The following is a 22,737-nucleotide window of genomic DNA, read 5'->3' as shown; positions in this document are numbered from 1 at the left end:
TGGGTCTTATATTCATCAAGTGGGCCGCATCAATGGGCCGCACCAATGGGCCTTGTATACTTCAAGGTGGGCCTCAATGGAAGGTCATAAATACATCAAGATGGGCCTCCCCAAATGGGCCTTATATATATATATATATATATATATATATATATATATATATATATATATATATATATATATATATATCAAGGTGGGCCTCAACGGAAGGCCACAAATAAATCAAGATGGGCCTCATACATATACCAAGGTGGGGTCCACTTGAACTATAGATCTGTCTTATTTTTAGTCTCAAGTCTTAAAATGTGCTCTCAAAATGGTTGGATAGCTTGGATGCAACACATGCATCATGGTGGGTCCCATAAGGATGGACGGTGTGGAGAGAACACATACATCATTTGGGGGTCCCACCGTCCAGTACTATGGACGATGTGGACAAAACACATACACCATGGTGGGTTCCACTGTCCACTGCCATGGACGATGTGAGTAAAACACATACATCATTGGTGGGTTCCACGTGGGGCCCACCATAACGTTTATTTGTCATCCAATCTGTTGGTAAGGTCACACAGACCTAGATGAAAAGGAAAAATAAACTTCATATCAATCCAAAACTTCTGTGATACCCAAAAGGGTTTCAATCTCAGACGTTCAATCCAACTGTTTCCTGTGACGTGGGCCACCTGAGTTCCAGATAGGGCTGATTTTAGGGGTGGTCCACTGCCTCAAAGGGGGCCTGCTAAATGCACGGTGTTGATGTCAACATACATCACGGTGGGGCCACGACAGGGACCCACGTCCCTGCCCATCTATGTCCAGCGCAGGACGCTGCTGCATCCCTGACATTAGCAGCAGAGGTGTTGCTTATATTTTTTTTTGGGGTTTTTCTAAAGTTTTTCACAGGTAAGGCCCGCATCAACAAAATCCACCCCAGCCATTGCATTTCATGACTCAAGACCGACCAAATGAGCCCAATATTCAGCATGTTTTGGCTCAAGGTGGGTCCTAGTCAATTTTAACTTTAAAAATCAATATTTTCTATGCTATGGCCCACTAGAAAAATCGGATTAACATCATTTTTCGACTCAATGCCTAAAATGAGCTGGGGAATAGAATGGACGGCGTGGATTAGTTCCATACATCAAGGTGGCGCCTGCATGGGCAGCCCTTCCCAAAAGCTTTAACCAAAGCTAATATTTGTATTTTCATTTGACGTCCAGCGTCCATAGACGTTGGACTGTTTGGGCAAACCAAGTACATAAGGTGGGCCTTGCTCAGGTGGGCCACCAAATGGTGGATGGTGTGGATACAACACATATATAAAGTGGGCCCCACCTACGGATGGCTTGGATAAAATACATGTTTCATGGTGGGGTCCATCCGGGTGGGCCACACGGCCACATCATCACATATAATAGGAAAAAAAATGAAAGAGAGAGGGAGAGAGAGAGAGAGAAAGGGGGACACGTATAATGGGCTTGCTAGAAATGTGTAAGACCCGTATCCTAGTCTCTACTGTTCCGTCGACTCCCACGATCCTTTCTGAAGAATTCCGGCAACCCGCAACGTATAATCAACATTTGCGCGTGATCCTAAGTCATATTTTGTACATTGAGTCGGCTCGACCCAATACTTATACCAGTGCGACCGCGCTGTTGCCGCGGTTCTGATACCGCATCCCGCACGCCGAGGCGATGCTCGGGCCAGGAGATGTAGGCCCGCGTTCAGCTCGAGGAAAACGCCGCGCATTACAATTATGAGAGAATCTCTACGAAACGTCAAATCCATCAATCAAATCAAGTCAAGTACAACAACCATCCCCAAATACAACTACCCCTCTCCAAAGTCAACTTTCCCTTACAACAAGTACACCCATCACCTTTCACCCATCCCTCTCCCATCACTTCTCTTTCATTCCCTCTCTCTTTCTCTCTCTCTCTCATTCTCCAAGCAAGAATCGTCTAAGCCTCCCCATGAGAAGCCATGTGTGGCCCACTTCCTACCTCCCATCTCCACCATCTAAAGAACATTTGATCGTTGAAATTGTCTCCTTAGTGCTCTAGATCGTGTTGGCGGAAGAAGGAAGAAGAACTCAAAGGTGGGTGCTTATTTTTCTATTTTTTATCTCTCTCTCTCTCTCTCTCTCTCTCTCTCTCTTATTTTTATTATGATTAAGTTTTGTGTGGCCCATTTTGTGTGTGTGTTCCACAAAGAAACAAAAATTTTATCCATGACATATATCTTCATTTGGTATCCATCTAATATATGTGATGGATCTACATCATCCAGCCTGTTGATGGGCCTGGATGGAAGGAAAAACACAAACATCCGGTTGATCTAGATCAAGTGGGCCACATCCATGTGGGACCCACCTTGAAATCATCTCACGTCGTCCATCAGTGATGCGTGAATTCATTGTGGGATGCACTCCACCGTCCATTCCATTCCTTAGATCATTTTAGGTGTTGAGCCGAAAAATGGGGCCAATCCAACCTTCTGGTAGGCCATCCCTTGGAAAACTGTGGTTTTCACCGTTGAAAACCCACCCTGATGGTTCTATACACTGAAGTATTTCCAATATTGGACTCGTTCGGTCCATCTTAATCAGTAGAAACCAATGGATGGAGTGGATTCATCAGATGTGGGCCTCACATGTGACGTACTGCAAAAAAAATAAAAATAAAAAAATAAAATTGCAGCCGTGGGCCCCACCATGATGTTTGTATGACATCTAAACCGTTCATGAGGTGGGTCCCTGCTTGAAGTGGGCCCCCTCTAAAACTCAGGCCCATCCAAAGCTCAGATGGCCCACATCACAGGAAACAGTGTGAATTGAACCGTCTGCCATTGAAACCCTTGTTGGGTCCACAGGAGTTTTGGATCAAAATGAAATTTGTTTTTCCCTTTCATCCAGGTACGGGTGACTTTATGAATGGGTTGGATGGAAGATAAACGTTATGGTGGGCCCCACGTGGGACCCACAGTGATGTATGTGTTTCTTTTGCACCGTCCACTGATGGTGGACGGTGGCAACTCACCATGATTTATGTGTTCTATCCGCACCATCCATTGCATTGGATGGTGGGACCCACCCTACGTGTGTGGCTGCACCATTATGTGTGTATGTGTACACACACACACACATATATATATATATCATATTATATATATATATATATATATATTAATATATTGTATATATATATATTATATTATATTATATGATATATACCTGATGGTGGGCCTTTCGTTGAACCCACCTGTTTCACCCTTGCTGTCCATCTATGAGGCCCACCTTAATTATATCTATTTTATTTCTGCCCCGTCCATTTGGACGGTGCTGTGTGGAACGCCACCATGATATATGTGTTTTTCTCCACGCCGCCCATCCCTTTTTGGGTGTGGGATCCACCCCAAATGTGCTACACGTGTGGGGGTGAGGCCCGCCTTGAGATATGCCTTGTATATCCAGCTGTCCATCTGAATGGGAGATGGAGGCAGATGGGCTAATGTACCTCACAACCAGCTAATAGTTGTTGTATTGACGTCAATAGTGGTTTGACCATGAGGTATTTGTTATATTCAAAACGTCCATCCACTTGGCAGGTGGGGCCCACCATGATCTAGTGTTGTAACCACACCGTCCGTGCATTGGAACAGTGGGCCCTGCTCGTGTGGCTTTCACACCGTCCATCAGGTTGGACGTGTCGCCCACCTTGATGTTTTGTACATTCACACCGTACATGCATTGGGACGATGCTAGCTGCACCGTGACGCCAGTGTTATATCTGAACAGCCCATTCATTTAATGAGCTCGTCTTAGGCTTGTAGGCCACGTACGTGGACCCCACCACCACCATTGATGTATTTATTCTATATCCATGCTTTCCATCAGGTGGACCACATTGCAAACAATAGAAGGTTGAACGCCTACCATTGAAACCCTTTTTAGGAATGCAGAAGTGTTGGATTTATATGAAATTCGTTTTTCTTCTTAGTTCAGACCCTTGTGACCTTATGAACAGATTGGATAGAAAATAATCTCCATGGTGGGCCCTGAAAATTTTAAGCCGCGGAAAACATTATCACCACTGCTATTTGTGGTATAGTCTAGATGATTTTCCAATCATCATCTCTGCCCCATTTAGGGTGTGGTTTACATAATCTTTCGATATGATTCTTTTTTGGAAAGTATTAGGCCCATTGATGTGGCCCACTTGGCGTATATGAGGCCCATATGATGAGGCCCGACTTGAAGTACACGAGGCCCATTATGTGTGTATTAGGCCCTTATCGTGCGACCTATTGTGACATGTATTAGGTTCATGACGCGTGGCCCATGTGATGTATTTGAGGCCCAGGTGTAGGGCCCACCTGTTGTGTAGTTGAGGGCCAAGTGATGCAGCCCATTGATGCGACCCACTTGATGTGTTTGGGGCTCATGAAATATGGCCCAATGTGATGTACATATGGGCCCAATATGATGTACATGTTTTATCTACACCGTCCATGGGACGTGGGCCCGACGTGATGTATGTGTAATATCTATTTCGTCCGGCCACGAGAGACGTGGGGCCACCGCTATGTATATGTTGTATAATTTTACACCATCTAGCTTGTTGAACGGTGGGCCCTTCTGCTGTGTAATCGCAGGACCCACCATGTTGTATGTGTTTCATCTATGCCGTCCACTCATGCGGCCCACCTTAATGTGTGAACAACAAGTACACTGTCCATCCGTTGGGGCCCATGTTATGTATGCAAGGCCCATGGATTATGGCCCATTGTAATGTATGTAAGGCCCAATTGGTGGGCCTATTCGATATATATATAAGGCCCATGTGATTAGGCCCATCTTGATGTATTTGTGGCCCGTCCATTGAGGCCCACCTGTTGTATATATTTGAGGCCCATGTGTAGGGCCCACCTATTGTGTATTTAAAGCCCATGAGTCGTGGCCCATGAATGATGCCCAATGTGATGTATGTGTGGCCGTTACGTTGTTTATGAATTTCTTATGTAGGCCACTCCTTGGGAGCAATGTTGGTTAGGTGGCCACATTGATGGGCAATGACAGTTACATGTTCTCATTGTGACCTTCCCTTAGGCCTTGTTAAGCCCATTCTTGTCGAGCCCGATTGTTGTGACCGGTTTGCCGATTTTGATTATCGATTGATTCCTATTGTTATGGCCGATTACCGATTCTGATTGACGTGACCGATTTGCTGACTCTAATTATCGATCGATCCCGATTGTCATGACCGGTTTGCCAATTTTGATTATCAATCGATTCCGATTGTTATGGCCGATTACCGATTCTGATTGACGTGACCGATTGCCAACACTGATTATCGATCGATCCCGATTGTCGTGGCCGATTTATTGATTGACGTGACCAATTTGCTGACTCTGATTATTAATTGATCCCAATTGTCGTGACTGATCTACCCATTCTGATTATCGATCAATCCCGATTGTTGTGGTCGATTGCCGATCGATTTGTCGATTCTGATTATCGATCGAGGCCAAGTATTGACGCCGACTCCAATTGTCGAGGCCGATTGTCGAAACCTATATGGTGTATATACGAGTCGTAGTTGAGGCCCATTACGATGTATATTCGGCCCATGTTTTAAGCCTAATGTGATGAATATGAGGTCTATGTGATGAGGCCCATTGTGATGCATTTGAGGGTCAGGCGATGGAGCCCATGTGATGTATGTTAGGCCCATGTGAAAGGCCCATCATGATGTGTATTAAGCTCTTGAGTGAGGCCCGTGGTGTTGTATATTTTGCCCTCGTGTGAGGTCATGGGTCCACTATATGTTAAGATCTATGAGCCCCATTCCTCGAGGGCAATGTTGGTTAAATCCACATTGTCGAGGTCGATTGTCGATACCAGTTATTGATACCGATTATGAGTATGTGATGGTATAGCATCATGATACATGCCCATATGCATCATCTGCATGTTTGTTATGAGATGTCGTTGATCATTGCATATGTCATTGAGCATATTGTTATGAGACTCCCTGATAAGCGGAGGTTATGTCATATGAGTGCATGGTATGCGCAGGATTGATGCATGACTGGATTGTATGACTCATGCATCTTGCATTATGATTACTGTACACCCTAGCGACATCAGGGTCGTAGCCTCCACATGCATATTGTGGATGGCCAGACGGGGCACCAGAAATTTGTTTTAACATCGGGCTGCTATAGATATCCCTAGGTGAAAGTCCCTAAACCCTCTTGGTTCCAAAGGTTGCTCCAATGTCTAGACCGAGTGAATGCATGAGCACATAAGGGCCGTATACCGTTAGGCCGCGTCTCCCACTATGTCGTGGTTGGTTGGAAGGGGGTGCGGCCTTACCTGCCCGAGAGGAGGGGGCAATGCTAGGCTGAGTCTGACCAGCTCGAGGAATGGGTCTTCTATCGACGTGCTGGGCCCGATATTGGCAGGCGGATAGTGAGGTCTCTTCCACTCACCTTGTTGTGCGTGATGGGGCGGCAATCTAGTTTGGAGTGTAATAGACCCCGGTGATTCCCTTGAGAGAAACTATACTGATATGTGGACTTATTGATCGGGAGTTGCATACTCATTCATTCATTCATTCACTATCCACTCGGTGGTGGTGCATAACTATTTGTTATGTATACCTTCGCAATGGCCAGGATTTCGGTTGGGGTGAGCGACTAACCCGAGATCGGGAGTTTACCACATTAGGTCGACTATCCAATTTAGGTATGGGACTAGTTTGGATAGAAGTCCATCGTGATGGACCTCATAGCCTGCATACTACGTACTACCATCCCGACTTCACACCCCCATGGTCATTCCATTCGCATTGCATATTGCATTACATTCGTGGCATATGGCATTTTGGGTTACTGTGTTTCTTTATTTATATGGTTTAGATCAGCATCCGATATTTGACTCTTTATGACTCCTCATTTGTATAGTTGATATATATCAGTATTTCGATATTGTTCCTCATTTGTATGGTTAATGCGTATTCTAATATCGTTCCTCATTTGTATAGTTGATCTGTATTACGTATTCTGATATTGTTTGACTCATAGACTTATCAGTATTTTCGCTTACTTTGATAACGTATGATTCATGACCTTGCGCGTATTTCGACATTGTATGATTATGACATTGCATTGAATACTTGTTACTTACCTTGTGTACACACTTACACCACCCTCTAAGCTTTCTACAAGCTTATGCACGATATATGCGTGCAGGTGATGTTAGGTTGCAACAGTGTTGAACTTGGAGCGTGCAACGGTTTTTTAGAGCTTGATTTTCGATTTATGTATTTCCCTTTCAGCATTGTACTCAAATGATTACATTAGTGGATATGTGATGATGATGTTGCTTTTGTGAATTGGGTAATCTTATATTTGTGTTCTCAGTTGACGTCCAACGTATAAAATACATGTTTCATGGTGGGGTCCATCCGGGTGGGCCACACGGCCACATCATCACATATAATAGGAAAAAAAATGAAAGAGAGAGGGAGAGAGAGAGAGAGAAAGGGGGACACGTATAATGGAGGGCTCCGCCACTATGAGCCCTCCCTTGCATTCAAGCATACATCAAGTGGGTCCCAATACATGTGGGCCCAACGAATCAAAGATCAACGGTGGAGATTACTTCTCCAACAAAATGGAAGGTCTAGATGACCTCTTTGAAACTAGAAAGTAAACACCATGATAGGGTCCATGGAGAATGGCCCCATCATGAAATGATCATGACAATCAAGGTGGGCCATTGGCCACACCTAGGGTCCAAAATGAGATCCATACCATCAATCGGTAGGCCCCACTTGGCCATCATAAATACATAAAAATTTAGCCTATAAAACACCCACCGTTCGATCTTCTTGGTCCGTTGGAACGTCGATCTCCTTGTGTCTCACTTTGATGGAAGGTAAGATAAGGATTGAATGGCTAGGATGAAGGATTTTTGGAATAGAGAGTGGGCCACATACATCACACTTTTCTCTCACTTGGGAAAGCCATGGACGTCCACTCTTTTGCTCTCTTTGTTACTTGAAAATTGTGAAGAGAAAGAGAGAGAGAAGGGATGGTTGTAAGAGAGAGGTGATGGATGTGAGGTGATGGTGTACTTGACAAGAATGGGTGTGTAAGAGAGAGAGTGAGAAAGAGTTGACTTTGGGGTTGCTTGACTTGAGGAGAAAGAAAGCATTGATTGATTGATTGATGGGATATTTTGTAGAGATTCTCTTGGGATTGCAAACACGCGATGTTTTCTTCGAAATAAACGCCGGCCCATATCTCTCTGCCAGGGTATTGGATTGGTGCGCGAGTTGTGGCGTTGAAACCATGGCGATGGTGCGGTTGCAATGGTACAAGTCTTCGATTAAGCCGACTCAAATCTATAGGATATGACTTAGGATCGTGCGCAAACATCGATTATACGTCGCAGGTTGCCAAAATTTGACAGGAAGGATCGCGACAGTCAACGGAACAGTACGAACTAGGATATGGCCTTACATAAGGCCCATTTGAGGGGGTCCACCTTAATGTGTACGAGGCCCATTGTTGAGGCCACCTTGATATAGATGTGATGGGTGCATGACACCCATCTGTTTGTGGAAGGCCATGGACAGGTGGTGTCTATACCGACGAATCTTTCCATCAAGTGGATATGCCCTATATTACATAAAACCCTTCTCTGAGATTTCAAAACCATTCCTGAATGACATTTCTTGTCTTCAAACCTTTCGTTTTTGGGAGTAAGCATTATCTTATAAGGAACTGCGTAGTCTGGGTTGATCTCAAATAGAGGTATTTCTATACTGTTTGTAACTTGTTTTATATCTTGTGAGTGTGATGTTAACAGTTTTGATGTATCAATATGTTCAACACCAAGTTAAAAATTGTAAGATGAAAGAAAAAAATAACTCATAAGCCAGAAGCATGTGGTTTAGATGTTATTATAAAATCTGTGTACATCTTCTTTTGATGCTGTTTATATGCGTCATGTATCAATCTGAGTTAGAACGACAAAAAATTCTCAAAGGCATAATTTGTTGTTAACTCTGCTGTACTTTTTATAATTATGATATTATCTGCTATTAAAAGAATCTATTCTAATATCTTCATTAACTGATTGAAGAACCAAATGATTCATGTACTCTTTCTAACTTTGTATACATGAACCACTTGATGTTAACAGTTTTCATGTCTCAATACTGTTCAACAGAAAGTATAAAATTCTCAAAGGATTAAAAAATAACTGATAAGCCTGAAACATGTAGTTTAACAGTTATTATGATTTCTGTGTACATCTGTTTTTTCTGATGTTTACATGCTTCACGTATCAATCTAAGTTAGAATGACAAAAAAAAATTGTTGTATGATGTATTCTTAATTCTGGTGTACATCTTATAATTTTCCACTTATCTGATGTTAAAATATTATATTCTAATATAATCATTAACTGTTTGAAGAACCAAGTGGATCATGTATTCTTTGTAACTTTGTGTACATCTTGTTAAATTGATTTATACTGTTTTGATGTATCAATCTGTTCAACAGCAAATTAAAAAATTGTCCCCTAAAAAAATAACTGATGTAAGAAGAGTTCATATTTTTAGGTAAAGTTGAAAATATGTTAGAGAAATTCTTAAATTATAAGTTGATAGTTAATGGATGAACTAATCATCTGCCACCTTTCTGATTGTAGGACTACATCGAGGCCCTAGATGATACCCATATCCCGACTTATTTGTCAAAAGAAAAAAGCTCAACTTTCATAAATCGGAAAGAATTTCTGTCACAGAATATTTTCGCCACATGTACTTTTGATATGAAATTTGTATATCTGCTTGCTGGTTGGGATGGATCCGCATCTGATGCTTGTGTACTACAAAATGCACTCACCCGTCGCCCTGACTGTTTTCTTATTCTACATGGTAATTGCGTATAAGGGGTGATTGTTTTTTCTGTATGTACTTATGTGTGATAGATATCTGAAACATATCTTGCAATTGTGTAGGAAAATATTATGTTGTTGACGCTGGGTATGCACATTCGCCTGGATTTATGGCACCTTATCAAGGTGTGCGATATCACTTAAACGAGTTTCGTACTGGAAGAAAGCCTGCCAATAACAAGGAACTTTTCAATTATCGTCATGCGCAGTTGCGAAATGTCATAGAGCGTTCATTTGGCCTGTTAAAAAACCGCTCTCCTATTCTACGTACTCCTCCTCAGTTCAAGTTTATAACACAAGTCAAAATTGTTATAGCTTACTGTGTCCTTCATAATTTCATTCGTGTTAGTGGTGATGATGGACTGGCTGAAGTACTTGAGGACAGTGGGGACAATACAGAGGATGTTGCGTCATCCCCTATAGATGTAACCTCTGTAGATGAAGGGGTAGCGTTAGCTCGAGTGACGGATCACGCACGTGATGAGTGGTCAAGGAAGATAGACGAGATTGCTGAGAGAATGTGGAATGATAGTCTTCCACGCACAAGACAACGGACTTATGTTTCTTGACTTATGTAATGATCCGCTTAGTTGAAAGCGGGAATATTTTCACATATTTTCACCAAGTTTGGGATATGATGTTTAATATTCATTTTGAATGTCATTATGTTTGCCTATGAGTCATTACTATACTGCATTACTTGACTGTAGCTGTTTCATCTCTATTTACATTTTCTACTTGTAGGTTTCATGAATTTTCTAAGGAACACTGTCAAGGACCTGAGAAAGAAAGATGTGTTGTCATCACCTTCAAAGAAGGGTATTCCTTCAAACCAGTGCCCAAGTTCACCGACTGAATTAATTAGAACTCCTAAGAAAAAGCATACGCCCTCCCGCAAAGGGTCATCCCCGAAATGTGTATTCTAGCTAAGGCGTAGTGTAAGCGGTACACGTAACGTTAGTAAACTTTAATAGACAGACAACATGGATAACGCATTGGCTAATGAGTTGGTGGAACAGGCGAACCTAGGCCTTAAAAGTGACGTCGGGTTTAAACTCGAAGCGTACAAGGCCATAATTAAAGTAATCTACGATACTTGTGGCATTTTGCTAGAAAACTGTCATATTTCTAATTGCTTGCGGACCCTAAAGAGGCTGTACTGGGCAATAAAGGACATGCTCAACACATCGAGTTTTGGATGGGACGAACAAAACAAGATGGTTCTTGCTACAGAGGATGTATATGATGGATACATTACGGTATGATCTTCACATATAAATGCTTTTAAAGTTTGTATAGTCTGATTTTACAAAATTGATGAAAACATTCTGTCATTGTGTGTACAGACATACCCCTACGCCGAACGGGTGCGAGGCAAACATATTAAAAGATGGGGCGACCTTACGTTCATGTTTGGCAATGATTGTGCCCACGGTGAGTTTGTTAGTACGACATATTCTTCTTTAATATCAGGGAAACGGCGCAGCCATGACGAGTTGAACTCTGATAATGACTCGGATAAGGAGGCTTCCCGGACAGTACGTCTCTCATCCTCTAATGAGGAAGATCGGAGACGTCCTCCCAGAGTTCGAGGTGGTGATGAATCCTTATCAAATCGGGTAAAACATGCTAACAAAAGCTCAATGGAAGCCACTTCAGGTTCTCGTCATAGTCGTATAGAGGGGAGTGAGATAAACCGTGGGCAGAGGTGCAGGCCAAGTGAACATATCAGCGAGAAGATGGGGGAAGTGGCTGAAGCCGTTAACAACCTGACCATTTACATTGGGTCAGGGAAAAAGCATGACGCGCATTCAGCGGTTTCTGGGTATCATGAAAGAGGTGGATGGTCTTTCACATGAAGACCAATTCTGTGCTGCAAGGTTCTTGCAAACTGATGTAGTCAGTGCAGGGTATTTTATAAAGATGGATCATGAACGCAGGAAGGAATGGATAGAAAAAGTGATCCTTCCTCGTTGTGGCACAGATTGAGAATAGGGGCACGTGGTTCATATCACTTGACTGTTTACATTTGGAGTATGTGTTTTTTTGGATGGTTTGTTGTATTAACTGTTTTTTTTCCGAGTCTGTCATGGCTCGGTTTGGATTTGTTAACTTTAATCTGCTGTGGATGATACATTTGCTGCTGGAGCAGCAATGCTAATATTGTACTGAATGGACTGTTCTATTTACAAATTCAGAAGCTATTACCATCATACTGTCGATACTACTTGCAGGTTCGAACCATAGACTTATACAATATTTCTGTACCAATCTCCCCATCTTTTTTTGATAGTGGAGATACATTTCAGTCTGGTTCTTATGTCATTGGACTCAAACAATGACCAGGACAATGATTGTTTTTATATCTTACTGATTTTATGTCACTAACCTAATATGTCAGTATGATGCTTTTTTAGCTGAATGAGATTATTACTGTCTGTAAATTGTCTTCTGTATTAACACTCTTTTATGTCTTATTTTCTGATACGCCCTGACATTCGTAATCTACTCATCTCTGTTGTACATTGGTTTTGCTGGTTACTGTTCTGAAAGTTATATTGATATACCTTTGTCATTGGTAACTGACGTGGATTAAGACGCTGATACTATCGACTCTTTGGATAAATAGGTAGGTAATATGGATATTTAAGAGGTTTGTTCCAGTGTTTTCTTTTTCTGATTCAAATATCAGTAATGGTCTACATTATGGATGTTTCATTTTTGTATTTTCACTTTTCAACTTTCATAGATATTTTTATGTCGAATTGATAACTGCATGTCTTTTTCTCATTTAAGGTCCTAACTTAACCACTACAGAGAGCATGTTGTAGACACAAATCAACTGGGATAAAAGTTGGCTAATTATGATAATGATAAGGGCCTAAACCAAAGTGAATTCAAACATTGTTTGTTACTCTACTTCTTCTTAATTTTTAAAGCTAATGTTTAGTCTGATTTGTTGAGTTTGCAAGAGCTTGGAACCAGTTTTCTTTACCCCCACTCCCCCAAGCTACCCAAACCTTGATCTACTCAAGTTGAATTTGGTGGGTTGTTGCATTGCTCAATGTAATTTCTGAACTTTAACTGTCTCAGAAGGATTTCTGGCAATTTTTATTTCATATTCTCTTTACCTCCCTCATATATTTTCTGAAATATACAACACTCTGCTGAGAGAGATTCACTGTAGGACTGATACAGTTTTTTGTTTTCGTGTAAATCACCTTGTTTACTTCGTCTTATTGTAAAGAAAATCAAATTAATACTGGTAATAATTCTGCTATTGCGAAGCTTTTAATGTTGAATGTCAATATGAATATTTCATTACGTACTGATACACTTTTCACTTGCATTAAACTTGACAGATTATTTTCTAATTCAGGGATCTGAGATCAGTGAAAGGTCTGAAGCTCGCCTGTGTCTACAAATTTATCTAGGTGGTAAGGAGATTTAATAATATTGTCTTCGCTGTGAACGATTTCTGTGGCACGTTGTTGACCTGAACATTTCATTTTATTTGCAAAGGTGACTGTGGTGATGAATTTGCAACCTGTTTCCCAAAGAAACGAAATTTGGTGCCAACAACTTCGAAAGTCTGGTAATATGGAGATTACATAATACAACTAGAGGTAAAAGGAAGATGAATGTTTTCGTTTCGATTTTTTTTTTTCCAATTTAGATATCCTACCGATTAAGGCATTTATTAATTCTTGCAGCGGAATGAAGCAAAAGTATTATGTGGTGTTTGTGGGGAGGAATCCTGGGATCTATGCAACATGGGATGCATGCAATACTCAAGTTAACGGATTTAGTGGATGCAGACATAAGTCGTTCAAGACTTTTGAAGATGCTACGAAAGCTTGGAATGAGTATCAGGTTTGTAGGATACTATTTATTTCATATTCTCTGAATTTTTGTTAGTCAAAACAGTGAAGATTATATCATATCCTTCTCTTAGGTGGGTGAATTATTTACTGTTTTCTATATCATTTAGGCTTCTTTCACCGATCGAACCGCGCGACATACAACCGGAAGTGGGGCTGCTCGTGCATCTGATCATCCCTCAACAATGAATGTGACAACTGTGTATCTGCTCACACAGATCGAATCCTAATCGGCACCAGGAATGTCCGTGAAGATGGTTTGGCTGAGAGGGTGTCTGTTGATGAAGTTGGAGACGAATCTTGCATGGCTCCGCTTCTTCGTATGCTACTTGGATTGTTGATTTTTTATGCCCGTATCAGGTTATTTTGTCGGTTCTAAAATATGTATGGCTGAGGAGAATGAAATAGCAACGTTTTGTTTGTTTTTTCTTTTTTTGTTTTTTGGTAAAACATGATGGTTGGATCCTCTGGTTTTATCGTAGACTATTTTTTCAGATACATTCAAAAGGGGTTGGATAAACCGATCACACATTGAGATGTTGATGTTTTTGAACTAAGAATCGTTTTTTATTTTTTTATTTTTTTTTTGAGATTTCCAAATAGTAAAATATATTCACTGATATTTGATCTTCACTGTGGAAAATCAATTGACGATCAGGATAATTCACTGTTCGTGAAATTGTGTCATTGGATATGACATCCATGCCGTTAAAGACGTCAATCGAACAGGCTGATAATGGATGAACGGTCAGGATCCTTCCAAATGGCTGGTAACCCATGTGGGGCCCACGGTCTTCGTAGTGTCGAAAAATGTTTCCCCAGCATCCAGGCATGGTTTAGAGTCTAGCTGTTGTTGATGTGTACCGTGTGTTAGATTTTTAGGACGCTGTGGCATTTTTTATGACATCCATACCGTTAAACAGGTGAATCCAAGCGGGGATACTAGTAGAACGGTCATCATCCATGTACCAGAACGTGATGGACCACAGGGATTAATCACAACAATAGGAGAGGGGCCCGCCTGAGATAGAATGTCTGAGCATGTACAAATACGCTTCATAGTACACAGACTACCAATACACACACATAATGTGTGGCCCTTATATGTCATTTCCAAACAATGATCTGTACTAGAAATTGTATACTTGCTAGGACAATACATCCTATCCAAACATTGGTTAGTGGCACGTTTTTGATGGATGCATTCTGAATATCGCCCAATGTATACATGAAGAGTACCGAAATACAATGTAATACACCCAAAACGTAAATCCAAACACGCCCTTATATTTTGTTACCGTTTTGCAGTCAACACATAACAATAATCACTTCAGAAATAAGAGATTGATTTTCTCCTGCTGTTCAACAAATGACAAGTGATATTAGGCAGTAGGTACCATCTCTGCAACAAATGCAATAAAATTTCTAGGTGTGTTTGGATGCAGTGACGAATCGAATTGCTATTACTAGCCTAATGAAGTTGAAAGAACAAAACTGCAATATCCTTAGCACTGATATCAAAAGGGGGCAGCCATTTCGTTAAAGTTTCGAGTTGGGACTGGAAAGAAACTCAACCCTCCTGATTAAATCTAGGGTTTTCCAATTCAATTCACTTGTACATCCAAACACAACTGTTGTTTGATATAATTAGTGGAATTCATCATTGGAAGATTAGAGAGGAAGAAATCATCCTGGTAGCATCCCCACTTAAAACTTGGGAGAAGATTGACCCTCATTAAAGCGTCTAAGCTATTTCTTTTTCAAGTGTCCAGAATCAGTCTTGAAAAGATTGGATCACCTTACAAGTAGGGGTGTACATCAAGTCGAACCGAGTCAAGCTGGCCTCAGCTCGACTCGGCTCGACCACTGGTTGACCTCAAGCTCGAACTCGGCTCGGCTCAATCCTCGAGCCTGATTGGCCAGCTCGACTCGGTTTGGTCAGCAGCTCGAGCTGAGTTCGCCATTGAGGCATTTCCACGAACACCTGAACTGCAACTTCAAAATCCCACTGTTTTACAAACAGAAGCAATGGCACCTTCTAAGCAACATAAAAACCAATAAAAACAAAGAGAAAAAGGGTATTTGTTTCATGTACATACCTTCCTTGCCACAAGCCACATTTCATTGAGTTATTTTATCAAACAATTGGTGAGCAACATCAATAGCAAAGTAACCGAGTCACCAACTGGTTGGATCGAGTTCGATTCGAGCTGGATTCGATCCGAGTTGAGCTGGGGCCTGCTCGAACTCGGCTCTAACTCATTTTCGAGCTCAAAAAATCAGCTCAACTCGGCTTCGAACTGAGTCACAAATCGAGTCGAGCGAGCTAACTGAGCTAGCTTGGTTCGTGTACACCCCTACTTACAAGGGATTTCTTATGGCAGTGAGCAGCCGAAAAGAACAAGTTTCATCGGGTGGGTTGGGTGGAGGGTTGCAAACCTAAAAAAATAACTGATGTAAGAAACAAGTGTTTAATTTGTTATTTGTAACTTCCTGTACATCTTCTAATTATGCTATTATCAGATGGGATGTATCAATCTCTTCGCTGACGATAATACATATCCTAGTGAGAACCAGCATGTTTTGATCAATTATTATGCAATCTTTTTATAATAAAAAAAAACCTACAAGAAGAATAAATAAATAAATTGCTTGAATAAACAAGTGTATTATCAGTTATTTTGAATTGTACAAGTTTGATGTATTATGTATACATGTTTATATACAAGTCAAATTTATATTTTCTTCTAATTATAAATCAGATCAATTTTTCGAGTTCCCTTTAAATTGTCATGGCTTCTGAAAGTACAGAATATTCCGATGATAGATCATCTGGCAGTGATTAGCATGAGTGTGAAATATCCGCTGCCATAACCACCATTGCAGCTGCAGTAACTATAATGGGAGCGGCTGAATATTATCGTCATTACTGTATAAAGGCTAAACCCAATGAAAGCCATATTGAGAGGGATAGGTTCATAAGCCGAATTATACGTAAGAGCGATACTGAGTGTCTTGTGCAGCTAAGGATGGGTAGGGACAAATTTTTTGAATTACGTTTGCTGTTGAGGGATCGAAAATTACTTTTCGATAGCAGGAGATGCAGCATGGAGGAGCAGGTTGTAATGTTTCTTCATACTGTCGGACATAACGTACGTAATCGTGTGATTGGTCATCGTTTTACACGATCTGGTGAGACTGTGAGTAGACACTTTAGTAGAGTATTGGATGCTATAATCGGTCTATATCTTGAGTACGTGAGGTTCCTGGTTTACACATACCCAAGGAAATTTTCGATAATCCGTTGTAGAGTTCATATTTTTAGGTAAAGTTGAAAATATGTTAGAGAAATTCTTAAATTATAAGTTGATAGTTAATGGATGAACTAATCATATGCCACCTTTCTGATTGTAGGACTGCATCGGGGCCCTAGATGGTACCCATATCCCGACTTATTTGCCAAAAGAAAAGAGCTCAACTTTCAGAAATCAGAAAGGATTTCTATCACAGAAGTTTTGGCCACATGTACTTTTGATATGAAATTTGTATATGTGCTTGCTGGTTGGGATGGATCCGCATCCGATGCTCGTATGCTACAAAATGCACTCACCCATCACCCTGACTGTTTTCTTATTCCACATGATAATTGCGTGTAAGGGATGATTGTTTTTTCTATAGGTAATTATCTGTGATAAATATCTTAAACATATCTTGCAATTGTATAGAAAAATATTATGTTGTTGAAGTTGGATATGCACATTCGTCTGGATTTATGGCACCTATCGAGGTGTGCGATATCACTTGAACGAGTTTCGTACTGGAAGGAAACCTGCCAATAAAAATGAACTTTTCAATTATCGTCATGCACAATTACGAAATGTCATTGAGCATTCATTTGGCCTTTTAAAAAACTGCTTCCCTATTCTACGTACTCCTCCTCAGTTCCAGTTTATAAAACAAGTGAAAATTGTTATAGCTTATTGTGTCTTTCATAATTTCATTCGTGTTAGTGGTGATGATGGACTGCCCAAGGTAGTTGAGGACAGTGGGGACAATATAGAGGATGTTGCGCCACCCCTGTAGATGTAACCTCAGTAGATGAAGGACAAGCCTTAGCTCGGGTGACGGATCGCGCACATGATTAGTGGACAAGGAAGAGAGACGAGATTGCCGAGAGAATGTGGAATGACAGTCTTTCATGCACAAGACAACTGAATTATATTTTCTAATTTATGTAATGATCCGCTTAGTCGAAAGCGGAAATATTTTCACATATTTTCACCAAGTTTGGGATATTATGTTTAATATTCGTGTTGAATGTCATTATGTCTGCCTATGAGTCATTACTATACTGCATTACTTGACTGTACCTATTATATCTCTATTTACATTTTCTGTTTGTAAGATCTATGAATTTTCTAAGGAGCGCTGTCAAGGACCCGAGAAAGAAAGATGTGGAGTCATCACCTTCAAAGAAAGGTGTTGCTTCAAACCAGTGCCCAAGTTCACCGACTGAATTAATTAGAACTCCTAAGAAAAAGCATACGCCCTCCCGCAAAGGGTCATCCCCGAAATGTGTATTCTAGCTAAGGCGTAGTGTAAGCGGTACACGTAACGTTAGTAAACTTTAATAGACAGACAACATGGATAACGCATTGGCTAATGGGTTGGTGGAACAGGCGAACCTAGGCCTTAAAAGTGACGTCGGGTTTAAACTCGAAGCGTACAAGGCCATAATTAAAGTAATCTACGATACTTGTGGCATTTTGCTAGAAAACTGTCATATTTCTAATTGCTTGCGGACCCTAAAGAGGCTGTACTAGGCAATAAAGGACATGCTCAACGCCTTGGGTTTTGGATGGGACGAACAAAACAAGATGGTTCTTGCTATAGAGGATGTATGGGATGGATACATCGTGGTATGATCTTCACATATAAATGCTTTTAAAGTTTGTATAGTCTGCTTTTATAAAATTGATGAAAACATTCTGTCTTTGTGTGTACAGACACACCCCTACGCCGAACGGGTGCGAGGCAAACATATTGAAAGATGGGACGACCTCGCGTTCATGTTTGGCAATGATTGTGCCCACGGTGAATTTGCTAGTATGACATATTCTTCTCCGATATCAGGGAAACGGCGCGGCCGTGACGAGTTCAAATCAAACGATGACTCGAATGAGGGGGCTTCCCAGACAGTACATTTGTCATCCTCTGACGATGATGACCGAGGACCCCCTCCTCGAGTTCGAGGTCGTGATGGATCCTTATCAAATCGGGCAAAACGTGCTAACAAAAGCCCAATGGAAGCCACTTCAGGTTCTCGTCATAGCCTCATAGAGGGGAGTGAGATAAGCCGTGGGCGGAGGCACAGGTCGAGTGAACATATCAGCGAGAAGATGGGGGAAGTGGCTGAAGCCGTTAATAACTTGATAATTACATTGGGTCAGGGAAAAAGCATGACGCATGTTCAGCGGTTGTTGGGTATCCTGGAAGAGGTGGATGGTCTTTCACATGAAGACCAACTCCGTGTTGTAAGGTTCTTGCAGACTCATGTAGTCAGTGCAGGGTATTTTATAAAGATGGATCATGAACGCAGGAAGGAATGATAGAAAAAGTGATCCTTCCTTGTTGTGGCACAGATTGAGAATGGGGCACATGGTTCATATCACTTGACTATTTATATTTGGAGTACGTGTTTTTTTGGATGGTTTATTGTATTAACTATTTTTTTGTTTGAGTCTGTCATGGCTCAGTTTGGATTTGTTAACTTTAATCTGTTGTGGATGATACATTTGCTGTTGAAGCAGCACTGCTAATGTTGTACTAGATGGACTGTTCTATTTACAAATTCAGAAGCTATTACCGTCTTACTGTCAATACTACTTGCAGGTTCGAACCATAAACTTATACAATATTTCTGTACCAATCTCCCCATCTTTTTTTGATAGTGGAGATACATTTCAGTCTGGTTCTTATGTCATTGGACTCAGACAATGACCAGGACAATGATTGTTTTTATATCTTACTGATTTTATGTCACTAACCTAATATGTCAGTATGATGCTTTTTTAGCTGAATGAGATTATTACTGTCTGTAAATTGTCTTCTGTATTAACACTCTTTTATGTCTTATTTTCTGATACGCCCTGACATTCGTAATCTACTCATCTCTGTTGTACATTGGTTTTGCTGGTTACTGTTCTGAAAGTTATATTGATATACCTTTGTCATTGGTAACTGACGTGGATTAAGACGCTGATACTATCGACTCTTTGGATAAATAGGTAGGTAATATGGATATTTAAGAGGTTTGTTCCAGTGTTTTCTTTTTCTGATTCAAATATCAGTAATGGTCTACATTATGGATGTTTCATTTTTGTATTTTCACTTTTCAACTTTCATAGATATTTTTATGTCGAATTGATAACTGCATGTCTTTTTCTCATTTAAGGTTCTAACTTAACCACTACAGAGAGCATGTTGTAGACACAAATCAACTGGGATAAAGGTTGGCTAATTATGATAATGATAAGGGCCTAAACCAAAGTGAATTCAAACATTGTTTGTTACTCTATTTCTTCTTAATTTTTAAAGCTAATGTTTAGTCTGATTTGTTGAGTTTGCAAGAGCTTGGAACCAGTTTTCTTTACCCCCACTCCCCTAAGCTACCCAAACCTTGATCTACTCAAGTTGAATTTGGTGGGTTGTTGCATTGCTCAATGCAATTTCTGAACTTTAACTGTCTCATAAGGATTTTTGTCAATTTTTATTTCATATTCTCTTTCCCTCCCTCATATATTTTCTGAAATATACAACGCTCTGCTGAGAGAGATTCACTGTAGGACTGATACAGTTTTTTGTTTTCATGTAAATCACCTGGTTTACTTCGTCTTATTGTAAAGAAAATCAAAGTAATACTGGTAATAATTCCGTTGTTGCGAAGCTTTTAATGTTGAATGTCAATATGAATATTTCATTATGAACTGATACACTTTTCACTTGCATTAAACTTGACAAATTATTTTCTAATTCAGGGATCTGAGATCAGTGAAAGGTCTGAAGCTCGCCTGTGTCTACAAATTTATCTAGGTGGTAAGGAGATTTAATAATATTGTTAATCCATGAGCGATTTCTATGGAACGTTATTGACCTGAACATTTCATTTTATTTGCAAAGGTGGCTATGGGGATCAATTTGCAACCTGTTTCCCAAAGAAATGAAATTTGGTGCCAACATCTTCGAAAGTCTGGTAATATAGAGATTACATAGTACAACTAGAGGTAAAAGGAAGATGAATGTTTTTGTTTCAGTTTTTTTTTTCCAATTCAGATATCCTACCAATTAAGGCATTTATTAATTCTTGCAGCGGAATGAAGCAAAAATATTATATGATGTTTGTGGGGAGGAATCCTGGGATCTATGCAACATGGGATGCATGCAATGCTCAAGTTAACGGATTTAGTGGATGCAGACACAAGTCGTTCATGACTTTTGAAGATGCTACGAAAGCCTGGAATGAGTATCAGGTTTGTAGGATACTATTTATTTCATACTCTCTGAAATTTTGTTAGTCAAAGCAGTGAAGATTACATCATATCCTTCTCTTGGGTGGGTGAATTTTTTTACTGTTTTCTATATCATTTAGCCTTCTTTGCCCGATCGAACGGCGCGACATACAACTGGAAGTGGGGCTATTCGTGCATCTCATCGTTCCTCAACAATAGACAGTGGTAACTGTGTAGCCGCTCTCACAGATCGAACCCAAATCGGCACCAGGAATGTCCGGGAAGATGGACCTACTGAGAGGGTGCCTGTTGCTAAAGTTGGAGACGAGTCTTGCATGGCTCCGCTTCTTCGTATGCTGCTTAGATTGTTGATTTTTTATGCCGGTATCAGGTTGTTTTGTCGGTTCTAGAATATGTATAGCTGATGAGAATGAAATAGCTACGTTTTGTTTTGTTTTTTTTTTTGGTAAAACATGATAGTTGAGTCCTCTGGTTTTATCGTGGACTGTTTTTTCAGAGACATTCAAAAGGGGTTGGATAAACCGATCACACATTGACATGTTGATGTTTCTGAACTATAGTATCATTTTTTATTTTTTTATTTTTTTTTTGAGATTTCCAAATAGTGAAATATATTCACTGATATTTGATCTTCACCGTGGAACAGCAACGAACGATCAGGATAATTCACTGTTCTTGAAATTGTGTCATTGGATATAACATTCATGCCGTTAAAGACGTCAATAGAACAGGGTGATAATGGATGAACAGTCAAGATCCTTCCAAATGGCCGGTAACCCATGTGGGGCCCACGGTCTTCGTAGTCCTGAAAAATGTTTCCCCAGCATCCAGGCACGGTTTGGAGTCTAGATGTTGTTGATGTGTACCGTGTGTTAGATTTTTAGGACGTTGTGGCATTTTTTATGACATTCATACCATTAAATAGGTGAATCCAAGTGGGCACACTGGTAGAACGGTCATCGTTCATGTACCAGAACGTGATGGACCGCAGGGATTAATCACAACAACAAGAGAGGGGCCCACCTGAGATAGAATGTCTGAGCATGTACAAATATGCTTCATAGTACACAAACTACCAATATCTACATGTATATACAATGTGTGGCCCTTATACGTCGTTTCCAAACATTGATCTGTACTAGAAATTGTATACTTGCTAGTACAATACGTCCTATTCAAACATTGATTAGTGGCACGTTTCTGATGGATGTATTCTGAATATCGCCCAACATATACATGAACAATACTAGAATGCAATGTAATATACCCAAAACGTGAATCCAAACACACCCTTATATTTTGTTACCGTTTTGCAGTCAACACATAACAATAATCACTTCAGAAATAAGAG

At 40.5% G+C, this 22,737-nt stretch overlaps 2 protein-coding genes across 2 annotated transcripts; both read left to right on the top strand.

The window, feature by feature from the left end:
* The first annotated feature begins 9,850 nt into the window (after positions 1–9,850).
* Positions 9,851–10,832, top strand: LOC131232367 (uncharacterized). The gene is made up of 3 exons (XM_058228597.1): positions 9,851–9,956; positions 10,040–10,496; positions 10,721–10,832. The coding sequence occupies exons 1-3, from the start codon at positions 9,851–9,853 to the stop codon at positions 10,830–10,832; spliced, it is 675 nt and encodes a 224-aa protein (XP_058084580.1).
* Positions 10,833–18,568: 7,736 nt separating this feature from the next.
* Positions 18,569–19,466, top strand: LOC131232366 (uncharacterized protein At2g29880-like). Its single transcript, XM_058228596.1, has 2 exons — positions 18,569–18,776; positions 18,864–19,466. The coding sequence occupies exons 1-2, from the start codon at positions 18,693–18,695 to the stop codon at positions 19,464–19,466; spliced, it is 687 nt and encodes a 228-aa protein (XP_058084579.1). The 5' UTR covers positions 18,569–18,692.
* Positions 19,467–22,737: the final 3,271 nt, after the last annotated feature.

The sequence above is a fragment of the Magnolia sinica genome, chromosome 18 (assembly GCF_029962835.1).
Source record: "Magnolia sinica isolate HGM2019 chromosome 18, MsV1, whole genome shotgun sequence".
Taxonomy (NCBI): Eukaryota; Viridiplantae; Streptophyta; class Magnoliopsida; order Magnoliales; family Magnoliaceae; genus Magnolia; species Magnolia sinica.
Note: the sequence above shows the minus strand (reverse complement) of the source record. Positions and strands in the feature narration are given on the sequence as shown.

Bases quoted from the DNA above. Each gene is read 5' to 3' on its own strand.
- LOC131232367 (XM_058228597.1), top strand. From the start codon at position 9,851: ATGAAATTTGTATATCTGCTTGCTGGTTGGGATGGATCCGCATCTGAT. The intron at 9,957-10,039 runs GTAATTGCGTAT...GCAATTGTGTAG, and splicing joins CTGTTTTCTTATTCTACATG to GAAAATATTATGTTGTTGAC. The intron at 10,497-10,720 runs GTGGAATGATAG...TTCTACTTGTAG, and splicing joins GACGAGATTGCTGAGAGAAT to GTTTCATGAATTTTCTAAGG.
- LOC131232366 (XM_058228596.1), top strand. From the start codon at position 18,693: ATGCTCAACGCCTTGGGTTTTGGATGGGACGAACAAAACAAGATGGTT. The intron at 18,777-18,863 runs GTATGATCTTCA...TTGTGTGTACAG, and splicing joins TATGGGATGGATACATCGTG to ACACACCCCTACGCCGAACG.